General features: G+C 65.1%; 1 protein-coding gene across 3 annotated transcripts; it reads right to left on the bottom strand.

Annotated features, from left to right (window-relative positions):
- Nucleotides 1-4,334: 4,334 nt before the first annotated feature.
- CELF3 (CUGBP Elav-like family member 3) lies at nucleotides 4,335-18,019 on the bottom strand. 3 transcript variants are annotated; one of them, XM_016126098.2, is made up of 14 exons: nucleotides 17,994-18,019; nucleotides 17,205-17,310; nucleotides 15,970-16,052; nucleotides 10,849-10,897; nucleotides 10,312-10,440; nucleotides 10,143-10,222; nucleotides 9,003-9,146; nucleotides 8,744-8,885; nucleotides 8,363-8,512; nucleotides 7,969-8,034; nucleotides 7,623-7,757; nucleotides 7,238-7,381; nucleotides 6,508-6,645; nucleotides 4,335-5,094 (listed from the first exon to the last, which is right to left on the bottom strand). In XM_016126098.2, exons 4-13 carry the CDS (start codon nucleotides 10,895-10,897, stop codon nucleotides 6,518-6,520), a joined length of 1,167 nt encoding a protein of 388 aa, XP_015981584.2. In that variant the 5' UTR covers nucleotides 15,970-16,052; nucleotides 17,205-17,310; nucleotides 17,994-18,019; the 3' UTR covers nucleotides 4,335-5,094; nucleotides 6,508-6,517. The 3 variants fall into 3 exon arrangements, with proteins under 3 accessions (XP_015981584.2, XP_015981582.2, XP_015981583.2); XM_016126096.2 differs by lacking the exon at nucleotides 17,994-18,019 and having other exon boundaries at nucleotides 17,205-17,894; XM_016126097.2 differs by lacking the exon at nucleotides 17,994-18,019 and having other exon boundaries at nucleotides 7,623-7,754; nucleotides 17,205-17,349.
- Between the last annotated feature and the right edge of the window lie 1,173 nt (nucleotides 18,020-19,192).

The raw sequence follows: 19,192 nt of genomic DNA, 5'->3' as shown, positions 1-19,192 counted from the left end.
CTTTGGTTTCCTAGACTGCAAATCCTTTGGGTTGTCTGGGAAGGAGCGAAGAGGGACCTTTGAGCTTTGAGTTAGATCAGCCTGGAAAGGGGAAGCAGGGCCCACCCAGCTCTGGGCTGGGAGGCAGCGTGAGGAAGGCAGGGCAGAGCGCTGGAGGCCCCTGGTCTGGCCTCCGCCTCCGCCTCCGCCTCCCTCGGGTCTGGTGATGGCGCCCGCCCGCAGGAACCTCACGCTGGCTCCCTGGTCTCTCCCTTGGCCTTAGGCAGACAGAGCCCGACAAAGTCCTTGGGACGGATCTCGGCACTGTCTCCACCCCACCCCCAGCCACGTGTGTGCGCTTCGTCATTTTCCAAGTAGCTCAGGAGCCGCCTCTGGAACCGGGGTGGACGGGGCCGGCCCAGGGCCAGGCGCTCGGGTCGTGGTCCCTCCCGGGCCTTCAGCCTGCAGTGAGGGTGACCAGCGCCTTCGCCCCCTGGCAGCCGCACCTGCTGCGGCCTGAGCGCCTGCTCCCTGGGGACTGGCCGACCGGCCCTCTGCGCGGTCCGCAGTCGCGGCCCAGCCTGCTCTCGAGCTCGGGGTGCGTGTCGGCCTGGCCGATTCGCCCCGCCCCCCTGCTCTCGTTCCTGGACTGAAGACCAGACAGCAAGGGCGAGGTGCATGTTCTGTCTGGCCGCTGGGGGAGAAACTGGCTTCTGGTCTCGGCCCTCAGCATCGAGTGACCGGAATCCGATCGGTATTAACCATCCTGGCAGCAAAACATTGTTTTCCTTTGACAAGGGAGGAACCCACAGAGATTCCGGAGTCGGAATCATGACTGTGGAAGTCGCGAGCACTTGACGCCCGCGTGTGCGGGGCTCGTGGTGACTCGGCTGCAGGCCCGAGGCAGAGGGCGCGTCCTGCCGGCCACGGCAAGGACTGGCAGGCGGCCACACTGCGCGGCCCTGGAAGGCTCAGGTGCCACCAGCACCAGACAGAGGGACAGCGTCCTCCAGACCAAGGCAACTGAACCGTCACGAGCACGCGGCGTTGCAGGTGAGCCGTCTGCGGGGAGCAGAGTCCCAGCAAGAAGTCACCCCACAAACTCTGGCGCTACCATGTGCCCGACACTGGTCATGGGGCGTGAGAGGCCTGGGGATCGGCCTGGCCCGGACGGACACCCACAGTCCCATTCGATTAGAACTCGGGGCGGACGCGGGAACGAAATGGAAGATGAGGCTTTGAAGAGCCTCGAATGCCAACGTGACGTGCTCTACAAAAAAGAGAGAGCGAACCAGAGGAGTTTTGTTTTTCCTAATTAGCTGTGGTTTAGCAACACTGACGATGGTTCAGGGTATATACAGGTCAGTTAAGAGAGCGCGAGGATCAGTTAATAAGTAGAGGCAGCGATCACTGGAAGGAGGGAAACAGGTCCGAGAAAAATTGTGGTTTAATAACAATGAATGTATGTGAGAGAACAAGACTCCCAAGGTTTCGTGTCTAGGGGACTAGAAAATAGGAATATTTCAGAGTTGAAACTCGGAGGGAGAAAACGTTTTAGCTTTTGACCGAATGGCATGGTGTAGCAGGGCTGAGGAGTGGAGGTGCCGCTGTCTGCGGCGGGCGGGCTCCTCCTGGCCGAGCGCCTTCCGGTGCTCCGAGCGCCGGCTGCCGCGGTGATGGCGGCGGTGATGGGGACGCAGTGGGAATGGGGACGGGGCAGGGCGGGGACTCGGCACCCGGATGCGTTCGTCGGAGGTGATGGTGCCGAGAGCGGGTTGGAGGGAGGTGCGCAGGCAGGTGGCCGGCGGGGCCAGGGCGGCCCGGACGGTGCTGATGGCCGTGGAGATGGAGACCCGCGAGGAGACCGAGGTGCTCGCGGGCGACAGGGGGGGCTTCGCGGTTTGCATGTGCGACGGGAGAGGCTGTGGCCTCCATGCTTGGCCCAGAACCTCGCTACGGGGAAGTCTGAGGGAAGATGGGGGAAAGCCAGCCGACAGGCACGGTGGCTCAGGACGGCGGAGGGAGACCCCGCTTACGGGGAGCACGAGGCAGCTGACTGGCGAGTCCGGGAAGTCGGCCGGGAGGGAGGCCTGAGGCTGGGAATCGTCCAAGCGGCAGGAGCCTGGCGTTCTGGGACGAGGGGAGGAGGACGAGGCTCGGCGGAGTGGGGTCCCCTTCAGCCACCAGCACAGGAGGCCGAGGCTGTGGAAGGCGCTGACATTTTAGCAGAATTAAAAGCCAAGGGAAACCCTGGAAGTCGGAGAGGCCGAGGCTCTCAGGCTGCCACAGGGTCCGACCCGAAGGAAATGGGGCACCTCACGGGGAGCCTGTACACTCCAAAGCCCTAAAAATACAGGCGGGGGATGGGAGCGCATGGCAGGAACCGTCCGAGGCGTCCCCGCCGCATTCTCACGGCCCTGGCGAGGATGTCTCAGTGCTTCCTCTGTGGCGCCCGGCTGCTACCTGTCCGCCCCACGCTGTGCCCCCCCCCGCCCCCTTCTCTTCATGCTGCCATTAACGCGGGGCGGGGACTTGGTTATTTTAGAAGAAACGTGCCGGGTCTCCCCTTGCCGGGCCTGAGGCGAGGGGGCCCTGCCGTCATCTCATTCCTCTGCGGAGGCCTCTCGGGCTCCAGAGAGGTGGCAGCTGACCGAGCCTGCCGACTGGATCTGAAGCCCGTGCGATCCCTGAAAAGCCTGTGTTTATACGAGAGATGAGCCGGGAGCCCCCTCTTCTGTCGAAGGACCTAGAAAAATCCCTGCCCCAGGGTCCTTGCGATTCCCCCCCACGCCCCTCTGCGTCTCCACTGCCATCCTTCACCCCTGGTCGCCTCCTGCTTCTCTGGAGGAAATCCGGCCGCAGCCCCGTGGGGAGAGGGGGCAGCAGTGACAGGCAACGGCGTCCTCGGTGTTTGTGCGGGGGGCCTGCCGGAGACCTGGGAGGTCCCCGGGAGCGGGAACACCGCCCGCGCCTGTTACCTGCCGGCCAAAAAGCCACTCAGGGCAACGTCCTTAGGCCTGAGGCCCGCCTTCCGTCCCATGAGCGCTCGGGAACTTCACGACGTTCACCCCGCTCCTGTCGTCCCTACAGACGCCTCCTCCCGCCGCTGACATCCGGCTCCCCCGCCGCCCCCCAACCATCTGGATCTCGGTCTTGACTGGGCTCCCTTCGGGGTCCCGTCCCGGACTCCACCGACCCGAGAGGCTGTTCCTCCTGAGGTGGCGCCCACAGAGAGGGCTCTGCCGTGCTCCTCAGGCCGCTTCTCTTTTTAACTGTTCTTAGTTTTGGGGCAGGTTGGGAGAAGGCAGACGGGTGGGGTGGAGGCGGGGTTGTGGGATTTCCTCGCCCTCTCCCGGAGCGTCCCTGGCCTGAGGCCGGATCACGCCCGGAAGGTGAGCAGATGTAGTCAGCAGGAAGGTAATGAAGATGGGTGACAGGTACCTGCCTAGAAGCAAATGGCCCACGTGTCAAAGACTACATCTGTGTGAGCCCCGAGCTCCGGCCCGAAGCGGTTCAGAGAGGGGGAGCAGCGCTGCAGGGCCCTCTGGGCACACGCGGGCCACGTGCCGGGGTCGCCGGGCGCGTCCGCCTCAATGCCGCTCGGGGTCGTGTGAGACGAGCGCGTCGCGGGTTTGGAAGTCTGACCGACGGTCCGACTCCCGCGGCCACCCCTTAGGAGCCTCGTGTGGGGTGAGTTAACCTCCAAAGCCTCCATCCTGCCTGTCTACGAAGTCACACCTGCCGCACCGGCCGGCAGGAGGCCGGATGGGGAGACGCACGGGAGGCGGCAGGTGCTTCCGGACGGCGCCGGGCCCGGGGCAGCACGGCCACGTGAACCAGGCGGAACGGGGTGCGGGCTACGAGGCCGCCAGTGCTCAGCCTTCAGGGACAGGGCCGGGCGGCAGAGGCCGCGGCCTGCTTCCTCCCGCCGTGCCGGCTCTGCGGAGCGTTCCAGAATTAGGCCCCACAGAAGGGCGGAAGGGTAGGACTGCGAGGCCGCGGCCACGGCCCGGGCTGCGCGGAGGCAGGGCTGGCCCTTGCTGACGGCCCCCCACACTCCACCCCCGCGCTCGGCCCCGCTCCGCGTGCACAGGCTCCCGCCCTCGGCCTTCCGAGACTCGTCTTTGATGCTTTTAAACTTTTTTCTTTATTTAGACAGAAAAGACGAACTCTTGAAAAGTAAATTAATGCAATAAATAAATAAGTTAAGCATAGAGAAGTGTCTGAAACTGACTCCCCCGTCTCCCCTTACCTCTCCCACCCCCACCCCATTTCTTCTCCCTAAAACCTCTTCCTAAAGAAAATGATCAGATAATAAACCCCTTTATCCCTCCCCACACCCCTCCTCCCCAACACCCAATTACCCCCCAAAGCAAAGGGAGAAATCAAGAGAGAAAAATCCAGGGGAACATTGTCTAAAGCCCCAGGAGAGATGGCAGCGTCCGGCCTCTGGGCTGGGGGACGTGTGGCCCGCAGGGCGTTGACAACGGAGGGACCACCAGAGACTGTAAACATTGTCAGGGGCTCAGGGGGGTCTTTTCCTCGCGGGAGGAGGAGGGTCTCTGTGGCTGACTGGGGAGGGGCAGCCCTCAGGGCTCCCCCACACCTCCTTGGAGGGGGCCCTTGGGGGAGGCAGTGAGTTTTAGGGCTGGACGTCCTACCTCTAGCTGAGGGCAGCAGGGAGCGTGGGAACCAGCGTCTGAGAAACCCCTAAAGTGGGGAAGAGGCTGGGACGAGGGCGAGGTGGGGAGCGTGTGAGGGGCTCCCACTGCCCCCCCGCCCCGAGCTGCACAGGTACAGCAGGCCCCCGGGTGGGGGAGGCGAGTGCGAAAGCTGGGCACGGGACGCCGGGCACAGGGGCCCCAGCAGAAGGCTGACACCCCAAGTCTGCGAGCCTGTCCCTTGCTCCGTCACAAAGGCCAAAAGGGCACCTGGGAGGAGGCAGGCCCTCGGGGAGGGGCCGGGTGGTGGGACCGGGCTGCTGTCCTGGGCCCCCAGGGCCACGAAGCAGCTGTTGCCACAGAGGCCAAGCAAGACCCAGGGCAGGTGTGCAGAGGGCGGGGGCCAGTCGTGGGGAGAGGGGGCAGGGCGCCCCTTCCTGTGGCGTCTCCAGACCTGCGGAGGAAGGAGATGCAGGTGAAGCCATGGGGAAGTCGGCAGCCGGCGCAGGTCACAGGCTCTGGGAGGAAGAGGAGGCTGGGGCGGCTGAGGGAGGCCGGTCGCCCGAAAGGCCTCCGTCCACACTGAACCATCTGGCCGCCCCAGCCACTGGCCGAGGGGGAGGGGATGGAAGCGAGAGGGAGGGGCGGGGCGGATGGTGCAAGAAGCCAAAGACATCAGGAAGGAAATAATTAAAACAGCCCGTGAGAAAAGGGCTGAGGAGGTCGGGGACAGGGACGGAGGAGGAGGAGGGAGGCAAAGAAAGGAGACGACAAACGGGCGGGCGGAGATAACTCAGAGAGGAGGCGGCAGGTGCGTGTCTGCACAGACACCTGGAGAGAGAGCGAGGGGGCACCCACAGGGAGGGGGGGCCGGGGGTCTCGGGGGGAGACCCTGGCCCCTGGGGAGTGCTCATTCCTTTTTAGAAAGGAACGAAGGAAGCCAGGGAGAAATGCACAGAACACAGACCACGGTCACCAACCACTGTCAACCAAGCACATCCCGCGAGCTGCCCCCGGCCCTGAGCCTGGGCTGGGGGGCGCTTCCCTCCGCGGCCCCCTCCCCAGATAACGAACAATCGGCTCCAAAGACAACACGCTCGTTCCATGCGACTTACAGGGGCCCGGAGCAGGGGTCCGGGGATGGGGGCTTCTGCCGACAATGGACACGGGCCCTGGGCTGGGGGCCCCCGGGGTGGGGGGAGTTAAGCAGCCAGGATTGAGGGGAAAGGGGGAGAAACAGAAAATGTGGGTATTGTTCTTGGTTGTACTTTTCGGGTGTTTGGTCCAAAGGAGATTAACAACGTGAAAGTAACGGAAGCTCAGGGCTGCGGGCTGCGGGCGGGGGGCGGGGGGCGGTGGAGGGACCGTGAGGGGAGGCACAGGCTGTCCAGCATGTCGGCCTCCACCTGAGCCGCAGCTGCTCCCAAGCGGCCCGAGGCGGGGGCTCCCCCCAGTCTGTTCTGCACACTCTCCACTGTCCCGTGCGTCCACTGCCACATAAGAAAGTCACCTGGAGTCCAGGGCGGCAAGGAGCTGACGCCCCCACTTCTCAGAACAGATATTCCAGAAACCAGCCTCCGAAACCAGCCCCCTCAGTCCTCAAACCCAAGTCCCCTAATTCCACTCCAGCTCGAAGGAAAACCAGAGAGAGACACACAGACACACGGACGCACGGACACTGGCCAGACGGACGAGGCTGGATGTTGGGGTGGGGGGGGGAGGGACAGCTATACGGAGACTCGGCTCTCTGTGGGGCGTGTGCGTGTGTCTGTCTGTGTGTCAGTGTGGGTGGGGGGAGGGGCGGGGATGAGCCGCGAGCGAGGCGGCTGGCGCAGCACGGGGGCTGGGAGGTCCCAGCAGGACCCACCTGGGGGCCCTCAGTAGGGCCGGTTGGCATCCTTGGGCCGCTTTAGCTGGACTTTGAGGCGCTTCATGCCGATCTGAAACCCGTTCATGGCCTGGATGGCAGCCTGGGCACTGGCCGGATTGTCGAAACTCACAAAGCCTGAGGGGAGAGGGGCGTGAGGCCGCCCGGCCCCGCCCGTCCCGCGCACCCCCAGCGAGTGCCCAGGCACCGGCCCAGCAGGTGGTGATTGACGGGCCGAGGGAGCGAGCCCAGCCCAGCGCGCACGCGCATGCGCACACTGGGACGTTCGCCCAGCGCCCTTTGCGGGGGAGCCGCTTCCTCAGCCTGGTTCTGAACCTGCCTGTTGAAAACACCTGTCTCGGACCCTAATGACTTCTGCAGCAGGGAGGACGAGAATGTTCCCTTTCTTTCCCGAGCAGCCTTGCAGAAGGCCCGACTCCCTCAGCCTTGCCTGTGAAAACCAAGCACCCCCCTCCGAGCCTCCGCCAGGTGAGAGCTTGCGGGGGGGGGGGGGGGGGGGGGGAAGGTGAGGCTGCGGGTTTCCCGAGCGAGAGGAGGCCCGGGCCGCAGCTGGCTGTGTGGGAAACGGTTGTTTTTGGACTCTTGGCCAATCTGGATTCCAAATACTGGGCCACGGCAACCATAAGTGCCTTCGAATGTCTCAGACCTTGTCCTCGTCCAGAGTTTGGCAAAAACGTGCCAGATATTATCTTTTAGATCGTATCCTCACCAAAACACTTGCTCTGATTGGTGGCCCGGTCAACAAAGACTTTGGCTGAGATGACGTGGCCAAAGGGGACGAACATCTGCAGGACCTCCGCGTCGGTGAACTCCTGCGGCAGGTGGTAGATGAAGATGTTGCAGCCGTCAGGGCCTGGGTGGCGGCGGAGACAGAAGGCAGAGCTCGGTGCCTGCGGGACGGACCCAAGGAGCCAGGGCCCTGGAAAAGCAGGGCCTGGGGGGACCCTCTGGTCCCGCCCGCCTCCAACGTGGCCAGGCGCCCAGCCCCTGAGCCCCACCCACGGGGCCGGGAGGTGAGCGGGCGAGGGGGGGGGTCCCTGCACCCACGACAGGGCACCCCGTCCGCCAAGGCTCTCGGGCCACCCAGGCCGCACCTTCCCGCTGCTGCTGCTGCTGCTGCTGCTGTTGCTGCTGCTGCTGCTGGGGGGGCGGCGGGGGCTGCTGGGCCACCAAGGCGGGGGGCTGCGGGAACGCAGGCGCAACCAGGCTGTAGGCGGCCGGGTAGGCTGCTGGGTGGGGAGACAGAGAGCTCACGCGGCTAGAGATGCCCCGGCCGGCCCGGCCCCCCAGCCCTGCCCCCCCCACCCCCCGCTGCCCAGCAGCCCCCTGAGACCCAGGGACCCAGCCGCCCAGCAGCCCCCTGAGACCCAGGGACCCAGCCTTCGGACCACTTGCCCTCTTGCCCTCCCTCCCGCCTGGGCCGGGCCGGCGGCTCCTCACCGGTGTAGTGCTGCATCCCCGCGTAGGCCTGCTGCAGGGGGTCCACGGGGGCTGCGGGGCTCTGGGCTGGGGAGAGCAGCAGGCCGTGAGGGCACAGCGGAGGCCGGGCGGGCGGGGCGGGAGCCTCGTGGGCAGGATGAGGGGGGGCCGTGCGCAGAGCGCGGGGAGGGGCGGAGCTCAGCGCCAGTGAGACCGGAGTCTGTGACGGGCTGTGCAGCCCGGACAAGTCCCCTGGCCTCTCTGCGCCTCAGCTTCCCTGGCTGAGACCAGAAGGCACGTCCCTGCCCCGGGTGACAGAGCAGGAGAGAGAGGCCTTATAACCAACCCCAAGCCTGGAAAGGGACCGTGGCTGATGGCCGGTGGCCGGGGCCGGGCGGGCAGCAGAGACCCCCACCTGGGTAGGGGTGAACCCCGTTGGGGTACAGAGCGTCGGGGGCAGGCTGCCCGGTGGGCTGGGCGGGCACGGGGCTGTAGCCGTTGACGCCCAGGGCGGCAGGGATGGCCGGGACGGGCGTGGCAGCGATGGCCGGAGGGGTGCTGGTTCCTGGCGGGAGAGAGCGACAGACAGGCAGACAGACAGACAGAGCAGGAAGCCGACGCGCAGATGCAGAGAGCCAGTCAGCAGCGAGGGCAGAGGGCAGGGCGCACCCCGCTCCCCGAGCCCTGCACCGCCCGCCCCCCGGAGCCGGTGGCTTCCGAGCAACGCCCTGGGCCCCTCCCGGCCCACCCTGGCGTGGCTCCCCTGCCCCGCCCGTTCCCGCCAGCCCAGCCCTACCTGAGGAGGGGGTGATGGGGGTGGCTATGAGGCCGTTGGCATTGATGGCGGCCATGTGCTGCATCTGCACGGCGGCCATGGTGGCCATGGGGCTGAGGTAGGCACTGTGAGCTGCTACCAGGGCCGCCTGCTGCTGCATCAGCTGGGGGCGGGGAGAGAGGAGAGTGGGGCCAGGACCCCCGCGCCCTGGCCTGGCTCCCCGCCCAGCTGTGGTTGGGGACAGGACGCGGGAGGCCAGCATGGGGGGGACGGTGCTCACGGCCTGGGTGTAGGCGCTGTAGGCTCCAAACTGGAGGGCGATGGGGCTGAACATGCCCAGCTGGGTGGCCACCTGCTGCATCCGGCGCAGGCCTCGCTCCTTCTCCGTGTCGGCAAACTTCACCACCAGGCTGGACGAGGCACCCTGGGCAGGGCCCCCCACGCGGTCAGAGGGACGGGGCGGGGGGAGCTCTCCTCCCCTGAGCCCCAGGACCTGGCTCGGGTCCACCACTCACGGCTTGGCCTCCGACAGGGCAGCCGTCATCCTGCCAAACGGGGGGATTTTCACCCCGCCCTCTCCCCGCGCCGGGATGTGCGAGAGACGAGAAAAGGCTGAGGGACGTGAAGCCACGTGCCTGGGGAGGGATGGGCGTCCGGGGTGCAGAGGGCACCCCAGTGTCTGCATGAGGATTCGGAGCCGGAACTGGTCCTCGGGGTGGATCAGCCACAGAGGATGTTGAATTCAGTTCGGGCTGGGCTCGCTTTGCCCCTGCCTCACCCCCTGACCACAACTCCGGCCCCCGCACCCCAATCCTGATGTCGGGGCGTGCAACCTCACGTTTTAACATCAGTGTGCACCCAGTGAAAACCAAACTGGAACATTTGCAAGGTCATGGGACAGCCTAGAGTCTGGACAGCAGTCCTCTGTCCCGGGCGGCAAGTCCCTGCCACAGGCTTGCCCAGACTCTGTTAGGGGGCGCTCGCCTCCTCCAAAGACAGCTAGTTCGTTTAGGGGGTTGCTCTGTGGGGCCCCCACCAGTGCAGTCAGTTGACGTACAGCTCATGTGTGCTGAGGGCACGTGGGGCCTCTGAGCAAGTGTCACCTGCCAGTGAGGGCAGGGCATCTGGGAAGGTGGGAGGTGAAGGGGGGGCTGAGGGGTGGCAGAGGCGGGCGAGGAGGGTGAGGGCATCTGGATGGAAGATCAGGGACAGGGACAGGGGATGAGGGGTAGGGAGATGTCATTTGAAATGTGAAGGTGTCCCTAAGAGGTTTGATTCCTCTGCCAGAAAATTCTTCCTGAGCAAATTCAAAGACCCTGTCCAAATGGGCCTCCGTGGCTGAGCCAGGGCCTGGAGCGGGGCCTGGCGGGGGGCCGGGGGGGCCGCCCTGGGGGGCCCGAGGCCCGAGAGCAGGGCTCACCGGCAGGGTCCGGCTGCTGTGGAGGGTGTTGATGGCCGCCTGGGCCTCGGCGTGGGTCTGGAACTTCACAAAGGCGCAGCCTAGGACGTTCAGGAGGGAGCAGGAAAGGGTGAGTGCCCCACCGGGGCCCCCCAGTCCCCGCTGCCCAAAGAACCAGATGGGCGGCTACCTTTGCTGGTGCCGTCCGGCCCCCGCAGCACAGTGCACTCGTCTATGGTCCCGAACGGCTCAAACATCTTCCGGACGTCCTCATCTGTCTGCTGCTTCCCTAGCATCCCCACAAAGAGCTTCCGGTCTTCTAGGGAGCAGGGCACAGGATGGGGGGCACACTCAGGGCCTCCTGGCTGCTTTCCAGTCTGCCCCAGCTTGGGACAGGCAGGAACCCCACCCTTTACCTTCTGCTCTTCCCCGGAGCTCCAGACAGTCCCCTGACCCTGGGGACCACAGGCTTTCGGGCGTGGAGGGGGCGATGGCTAGGGATGGGCGCAGTTACACAGAGACCTTGTCCCAGTTCTGAAGGCCTTCGCTCCCGGCCTCAACCGTGCCGTCTCTGTGATGGGCTGGATCACATCCCCTCTGCCCGCCTTGACTGGGGACCCTTCAAAATTGGGACTTTTTTCCTCAAGAATGGCTGCCGCTCAGCCGCTCCAGGCCCGGGGCCTGTGGCCTGAGGGCCAGGGACTGAGTCCAGAGATGCAGGACCTACCTCCTCGGCTCTCGCTGTCGGCTGGCTTGACCTGGATCGGCCTGTTCATCTAAAGGAGAGAAGAGAAGGCAACTGCTCGGGACCTCCTCCAAAGCCCCCGAGAGCCCGCCCAAGGCCGGCACCTGCGGGGAGGCGAGAGGCAGGAAGGCCCAGGCCCCGAGGCTCTCCGGGCCTCTGGACTGCTGGTGAGGGGCGCGGTGTAGGGCCCGGGGATCAGAGGCTGGGAGGGGGGGGGGGGCATGTAGGGGAGGGTACTCATGGGACACGGTGCCTGGCCAAGGTCGGGTGCTGCTCTCCTTAGGGGGACAGTGGGGCTGCCCGCAGCACCCAGGTTCTGAGCCAGCCCAACTACGGGGCCATTCAACAAGAGCTGCCTCAGTTCTACACAGTGGGCGCAGCAGAGGCCACCTGTCAAGAAGCCTCCAGGAAGACTCTAGACTGAGGGGGACCCCACAGATGCCCCAACTTCCTGCTGACCCCTAGAGGTGTGTCTGCCTCTCCTTCTGCCCCCTTACACCCCTTGACCCTAGGGGGAAGGCACTCGGGCAGCACAAAGGGAGCAGATGCCCAGTCTCCGTGGCAACGGGAGAATGCGCGCCATGGCAACCGCCCACTCAGCCTGATTTATCCGTCCCCGTCGCCCTGGCGACCGTGGTGACGTCATCACTTCTGCTGCTCCACACACCCGAGAAGGAGTGTGGGGGGGAAAACAGGGTATGCTAGGGGGGAGGGTTCCGTGGGGGCTGGGAGGTGGGAGAGCTTCCCAATCCTGGAGGGCGCCGCGCCGAGCAGGCCCCGTAGGGGCCATCCTGTCCCCTGCCTTCCTCCTCCGGTCAGACCCTCGGCGCCTCGCCTCGCAGCCAGGGCAGCTCCAAAGCAGGAGCGGGCGTCCTGGGCCCTTGCACCGGCCTCCCTGCACCCGGAAGTCCCCCGCAGCGCGCCCCCATCCCCGCCCCCGCCCTTTGTGCGGCTCCAGGGGACGCGCAGGCACCCCAGGTCCGCTCTGCAGGCTGTCTGGCGGGAGCACTGGGGGGACTCCTGCGGGGTGGGGGCGGGGTATCCTAGGAGCCGGAGAGGGAAGGGGGCTCTCAGCATCGCGTGTCTGAAAATATTCTGCTGCGAGGACTTTGACCCCGGGGGCCGCCCTGGCCCCTCCACTCACCTGTCCGCAGGGCGGCCCTAGTTCCAGGGACCAAAAATCATAAGTTAGCAAAGGAAACCGTCAGCGTTCCGAGGGCGCGGCTACAGTTACCCTCAGGGAAGGCCCTGGACTTCCCACCGGCCCTGCCACTCACTCGCTGGGGGACCTCGGACAAGTCGTTTCTCTCCTCTGGGCCTTAGCTGCCTCAGCTTCCCCATCTGTACCACGGCTGGACCGGGCTGCCTGGAGCCAGGGGATCCCAGCGCGGTGTCGTAGGGAGGGGAGCAGCCACCACTTCACTGTCAAGGGCGGAGACCAGCGCCGCCAGCCGGCTCCGCCCTGGACCCCTTGCCCCGCAGCGCGTGCCAGCCAGGCCGCCGGCGAGGGAGGCCCGGGCCGGAGCAAGGCTAAGCCCCACCGCAGTGGCCCCCTCCCCATCCCTGGATCTCAGAGCAGCTGGTGGGGGACAGGGTACCAGTCACACAAATCCTCGGCCAATCTCCCCAGCTTTATCCTCCACCAATCTGGGATTATCCCATCTGAGGTTCAGTCGCCTCAGAGTGCGTGCGCGCGTGCGCATGTGTCATGTGTGTGCATGCGCATGTGCGCGCGTCATGTGTATGCATGCACATGTGCGCGTGTGTGCATGTGTGCGCGTGTGTGCATGTGTGCGCGTGTGCGCGTGCGTGTGTGCACGTGCGCATGTATCGCGTGTGCGTGCGCGTGTGGCAAAGGCTGGGGGCCACGCGCCCAGGCTTCTGGTCCCTCGGCCTCCTCTCCCGTTCTCTCACCCAGCAAGCAGGACGTCCCCTCGCAGCACACGCGCGACCAGGGCACAGTGGCGGTGTGTCGGGGAATTCTCGTGCCTGCCGCTCCCCCCTTGCCGACGCCCCTGGGGATTTGCGTTTAGTTGGGAATGGGAAGGAAACCTGGGCCCAGAGAGAAAGGACGCTGCCCCTCCCCGCACGGGCTCCCGGGCACAAAAATAGCCCGTCAGTACATATCCACGGCTGACGTGGACTCGCACAAAGACACATGCGAGTGTCCCGACCACAGCACAGACCACGCTGATGGGAGGTCCCCCCACGCTGGCCCCAGGCAGCCTCCCTCAGTGGCCCTGGAGCCCCAGTGCCAGCCTCCTCCCCCTGGCCTGGCACTTCCTGTGGGGAGCTCAGCCTTTGTTAGCTCAGCTCGGGCACACCTGCCCCCTCCCCTGAGTCCAGCAGGGCCCTGTTTACCTGGCAACCCAGCACCGGGCGCCTCTCTTCCCTAGCTACCGCCTGCCGGGTGGTGAGCCCTCCTGGGGGCCTCCCAAAGAAGAAGGGGCTATTTATAGTCTGTCCAGGTATTGCAGAGACACCCCCCCACCAGCATGGCCGCTTGTAAGGTCCTCGTCCTCACCGATAGCAAGGACCCCACTTCCAATAAGAGCTCATTTAATCCCCCTGACTGCATGGGCCTGGGGCTCTGCCACTCCTGGCTCCAGACGGCGCCCCGGGCCCCTCCGGCCCCTCTGTGAGGCCAGAGTCCACCGCCCAACAGAGGCTGACAAGGGACCCATGTCCCCATAGTGGGGTTCTGGCCCAAGCGGAGGGGGGAGGGCAGGCCAGACAGAGGGCGCACCTCATGCCACCTCCTCCAGGAGGCCACACCCTGCCCGCAGGAAGGACCCAGGGACCTGAGGCAGGGGGGAGAGAAAAGGAAATGGGCTGGACCGTCTCGGGCCCAGCCCCCATTCTCTCTCTCTGCAGCCGGAAGTGTCCCCCTAGCATGGTGGCGCCTTCCAGGTTCCGGGGTGATAAAGAGGGGAAGAAAAGAGAGAGGGCTAAAGGACCCTATTAAAAGGAACCTGCCGGAGGAGGGCATGGGGATTAGACTGCAGGGAGAACTTCCCTACATGATTGTGTAAGAGCTGGCACGCTGCACACACGCTGCACACACGCGCCGTACACACACCATACATACACACACACCATACACACACTGTACACACACACCGTACACACACCGTACACACCGTACATGCACGCACACACTGTACACACACACCGTACACACGCTGTACACACACACTGCACACACACACCTTACACACACACACACACACACACCAGACCGGCTGAGGGGAAACAATGCTGCCCGGACGGCAGGTGGCAGAGAAAAGACCTGGGGACACAAAGGGTCAGGCAGAGCCTGGTCACAGACATCTGCTCCCTGGGCTGCCCTGGCCTGCTCCCCAGAACCCCCAGGAAGATAGAACCCTTCATTTCCTACTAGAGGCCCTGTCGGTTCCCTGTGCATTCTGTCCTCTGGGGCCAGTGCCAAAGTGGAGAACTCGGTGTCACCTGGGAGCTTGGGGACAAGGCCAGACAATCATTAACCGGGGTGCCCTTCTCCCTCACCTCCTGCCCGGGGCCTCGTTTCCTCTGGATGGGGAGGCAGCGCCTTCCCACACCCAGCGGGCAGCCGAGGGGGGCAGACCCATGGCCGACGGCTCCAGGGGGCACAGACGGCCCTGGGGGCTCAGGCCGCCCCAGGCTCTGGTGTCCCTTCCTCTCTCTCCCTCCTCTCTAGTCCCTCTGGTTTCCGCAGGGGCTCGGGGAGACAACAGGGCAAAGACAGAGAAACAGCAGTGGAGTGAGAACTCGATTTGCGAGGGGCCCCCACAGGGAAGAGACAGCCGCAATGTGACTGGCTGGTTGGAACCAGGCTTCCCAGGGGCGCGCGCATCCACAGCCACACACCTGGCCTGGAGGGTGCCGCACACGCGTGTGCGCATGCGTGCGTGCGCCCGGGACTCCAAGGCTGCTCACACACGTGCAGGGGCCTTAACCCTGTGAGCAATGGCCCCTCTGGTCTGCCTTGCCACCTACCAGGTCCGGCTGTGGGTGACAGCAGGGGCCTGCGGCTGATTCGCTTTCCCAGGGGTACTCGTGGCCTGAGGGCCGCCGAGGGGGTGGGGTTGGGAGTCGGGAGTGGGCGAAGCAGTCCAGCTTTTCCCAGCTAGACCCCCGCCTTCTTTCCCGGTCTGTTTTGTCTTTTGCCCTCCCAGGAAGAGATGGAGAATCAGCCTCTCTCTGTTTCCCAGGAGGCGGGGAAGTGGCGGCTGGGACAGGTGTGTCTCCAGCACCTGGACGCTCAGCAAATGTTTGCTGAAGGCGTGGGGGAGTGAGCTCTCCGGAAGTACTTCCTGGAGTCTGTGCTGGAGACTCCAGAAGCAGTCGGAGCAGAAGCCCGCAAATGGCACGTCCTCCCCCCCTCGCCCCTGCCGGGCTCGGAAACGGGGGTGGGGAGGGGGTCTGCCAGCCCGGCCTGGGGCAATCTGCAGGGTGACGGACAAAGAGCGGAGTGGCACTTGGTGCGCAGGCCCGATCGTCCACAGCGATGGCTGCCCCCCAACCTTGCCTGCCCCACAGGCTTTCTCCCAGCCAAGGCCCACCCAGGCCCTGCTCCACCCTGATGCCTCTCAGCCTTTCCTACGGCTCTTCCTGGGAGACGTGAGGTGAGCGGGCTTGAGCTCAGGAGCCAGCAGAGAGATGCCGGGCCAGCAGGCCCCGACTGCCCATCCAGGCAGTGGGCACTCCTCCCCCAGCTCCCAGCCAGGCTTCGTCCCCAGAACCACAAAAGAGAGCCTGGGGGCCACCTGCTCTCTGTGCCCCACACTCGGTGTCCGAAGCCTTCTCCCCTTGCCTCCCTCAGCTAGGTCCTCCCTCTCTGAGTGCTGCCCCAGGGGCAGGGCGGGGAGTGGGGAAGGGGCTGCCTCTGTGCCTTGCAAAGGGCAGTTTCTCTGCTAATGGCTTCTCTCCAGGCCAGAAGAGGTGCATGCACCTACAGCAAGAGAGAGAGGTGCCAGGAGGAGGCAGGGACCTCTTGGTGACGAGAAGAGGTGGAAAAGACACTCGGTGTCTCGGGAAGGTGGCGGCTCCCTGCCCCTGTGCGGCCCGGCTCAGCCCCCGGGCCCTGGAAAGGCCGGGACTCACCCCTGGAAGCGTCTTCTGTTCGTGCAGGGCGCTCTGGGCCTTCAGGGCTGACTCGCGGGCACAGTATGTCAGGAAGGCACATCCTGAGGAGGGCATGGGCAGAGAGACCCGGTGGGAGGGGGTCCTGGTCTCCCCTCCCTAAGAGGCACCCCCTACCCCAGGAGACTGCGGTCTCGGAAGCTTGTCCCTTCTTGCCACCTTCTGCCTGCCCTGCCGGGGTGGGGAGGTGTCTGTGAGGGGCGGACACTCTGCCCCAGGGCTCTCCGGGCTGCCGTGCCTGGGGCTGAGATGGGGGTCGTGAGGGGGAAGGGAGCACCCTGGGGTGGTGAGAGGGGAATGGCGGGGGGCGTGTGGTGGCAGACGGCTCGTGTGGGGTGGCGTTCTCCTCAGCCCATCTTCCCTCCTCCCCCTTCGCCTCCACCTCCCTCCATCTTGCTCACCATCACCCTCCCCTCTCCCATTCTCCCTCTTTCCTCATCTCCCTCAAACTCCCAGGGAGGCAAGCGGAAGGTCGAGAGCGAGGCAGAGGCGACTTCCCTGGCTGGGGGCGCAGGCAGCGTGGCCCTCCGGCCCCTGTGCCCGGAGCCCGCCAGGGCCTGCGCTGGGCCTGCCCCCGCTCGGCCACGCGGCACTTGGACGGGCCTGAGGCGCTGCCTCTCTCGGCCTCCAGCTCTCCTAACTTTCGAGCCCCCCGCGCACCCCAGGTCTCCACCAGTCTCTGTCCTTCATACCCTGCCTCCCAGGTCCCTCTCCTCGGTCCTAGAGCTGTCCTGCCCAGTCCTCGTCTACTCTTTGCTGGTCGAACACCTGACCCTGTGTCCTGACCTCCATCCCAATAGTCTCCGAGGCTACTAGGACTCAATCTTGCACACGTGCACGTACGCGCGCACGCACATACACATGCACACACACCCCTGCCCAGCTCCTAATCTCCCAAACCAGCTCTCGTGCTCCTCCACCCTTCTCCAAGTTCATCCACGACATCGCCCCGTCTTCTCTGGGACCCACACCTCTGCAGCCCCCTTGACACCTCTTCCCCCAGAGAGGCCCACCTTAGTCTCCATCCTGGTCCCCTGGTCACCCTGCCGAGTCCTCGTCTAGCTCCTCCATCCACACTGCCCAGTCTAGAAACTCTGCCTTCCAGACTGGTCCTTTGCAGCCGCTCCACCCTCCAGCCCCCTCCCAGCCTCCTAGCCCACCCCCAGAAGCCTCTGCAGCCTGGCCTGACCCCTCACCCTTGTGCAGCCCGGTGTACTTGTCCTTGATGACAGTCAGCTCGAAGATCCGACCGAACTGCTCGAAGATGGGCTTCAGGTCCTTTTCCTCCAGGTGCCTCGGGATCTGCCCCACAAACAGCTTGATGGCATCCGGCTCCTTCATCGGGGCGGCCCAGCAGGAGGGGCCGAGGGGAGCAGGGAGAGGCCCGCAGGCCAGGGGGAGCTGCCCAGCAAGGCGGCAGGTGGTGGGGGCCGGGGCCCAGCCCAGGGCTGGCTTTCCCTGGGGCCAACCACAGTGCTGGGCAGAGGGGCAGCTCTCCACACAAAGGAGGCCGGGGAGCTGGGGGCCAGGGGGCCAGGGGTCTAAGCAGACACGGCCATGCCAGCAGAGGGCAGAGCCCAAACAAGCGGTCTCCTCCCAGGAGGGGGTCAGTGTGGCCCAGACCTGGAGGGTAGGGTGGAAGCGGGGGCCAAGATGCGAGCTGGAGGCGGGGAAAGGGGCCTGAGGAGGGCCGTAGTGGTGGAGGCCGCGGGGTTAGGGGCCGGGGTCCTGATGGGGAGCAGGCGGAGTGCTCCTTGGCGTCCCTGAGGGGACACCTCCCCTGTGGCTGATCCTTCTGCCGGGTCCGAAGATCCCTGGTGCCAGATGCTTGGTCTCTGATGGCGGCAGGGCTCCGGGGTCCCTTTTGCCCTGCCGCCCCCCTTCAAGGTCCTCCCCTCAGCCCCCCTCCCACCCCCACCCCGGTCCCCGGGCCTGGGCTGCTGCTGGCTGCTCCCGCTGCTGGGGCTGCCTGCTGTCCCGGTCACCTGGGTCCCGGAGCTCTGCTCTCCGGCCGCGCTCTCCTCAACAAAAACCTCCCCCCTCCACACCCCCCTCCCCACTCCCACCTCCTTTCCCCTGACAGCAGTGATGTCAGTCTCAGGGGTGGAATACAAATTCCGTACCCTGGAGAGGGACGCACAATCCGGACGGGAGCCACGCCCTCTTTCTCTCTCCTTCCTCCCCGGCTCCCTTCCCGCCCCCAGAAGGGCAGCTGGGCCTGTTGATAATAACCCTTCCCCCATCTTACTCCCCAATCACGAGTTGGGCAAGGCACTAAGATGGAGAATTTATAGAGGAGCCCTAAGGTGGGGTCCATTGTTCCGGGGGCTGGAGCTGTCCCCGGTGCTGAAAGAGAAGACCCAGGAGAGGGGAGCAGGGGGAGGACGGGGCGGCCGGCATCTGGGGAGATCAAGAGTGGGGAGCCAAGGATGGAAACCGGGGGAAAGAAAATGGCAAAGGGACAGTTGGGCCGGATGGGCGGTGGGGGTGGAGGGAGGTGTAACTGGGGAGGGAAGCAGGTCGCAGAGCTGGGGGGAAGGGCGGAAGGGACCCAGAGAGGGAAGATGGAAAGGGGGCGGGGGCAAGGGGAGAGCGGGCTGAGATGAACGCAGAGAGAGAACTGTATAGTTTCCAGGAAAGGAATCAAGGAGAACTGTATCTTGCTGGCATTTGCCGACACCCCCTTCTCTCCCTCTGGGGGGTTCGTGTGTATCAGTGCGTGGGCAGCGAGGCGGAGGCGGCGGCGAGGGCGGGAGCTCTCACTTGTTAAGCTCCTTGAAGACCAGGACACCGTTTAATTCGGCGTTTTACCGTTCGCAGCGTGTTGCTCATACGTAGTATGTGCTTAACATATTTCTCGGATAAGCGATTGATGCAAAGAACCTCCGACAAGAGTAGGTTCTTGATTCCACAGCCGCCAGGCTGCTCTGAGGGCCGAGGAAACCCAATGACGCCTCTTTGCTCCGCCCTCCCTTAGGCTCCTTCAGTAGGATTCTCTGATTGTCAGGTAGCAAAGGGGTGGAGGGACCTCACTTGGGGGGCTTTGCTCCCCTAAACAGCTATACTTCTGTGGATGATCGGTTTGCTCCATAATCTTGAGGGGGCTGGGCTCCTCCATGCACTGGGTCCACTCCCAGCTTCCACCCCACACACACCCCCATCACGGGGAGCATCTGCTGCTGCC

Source organism: Rousettus aegyptiacus, unplaced genomic scaffold (genome assembly GCF_014176215.1).
Source record: "Rousettus aegyptiacus isolate mRouAeg1 unplaced genomic scaffold, mRouAeg1.p scaffold_m13_p_17, whole genome shotgun sequence".
NCBI lineage: Eukaryota > Metazoa > Chordata > Mammalia > Chiroptera > Pteropodidae > Rousettus > Rousettus aegyptiacus.
The sequence above is the reverse complement of the archived record's forward strand: the minus strand, read 5'-3'. Positions and strand labels throughout refer to the sequence as shown.

Coding starts and splice junctions, on each gene's coding strand:
- CELF3 (XM_016126096.2), bottom strand. CDS start 17,349: ATGAAGGAGCCGGATGCCATCAAGCTGTTTGTGGGGCAGATCCCGAGG. Junction 7,758..7,968: donor GGGGATGCAGCACTACACCG/GTGAGGAGCCGC, acceptor CTCCCCACCCAG/CAGCCTACCCGGCCGCCTAC. Junction 6,646..7,237: donor CAATCAGAGCAAGTGTTTTG/GTGAGGATACGA, acceptor CTCTCCCCTCAG/GCTTTGTGAGTTTCGACAAT.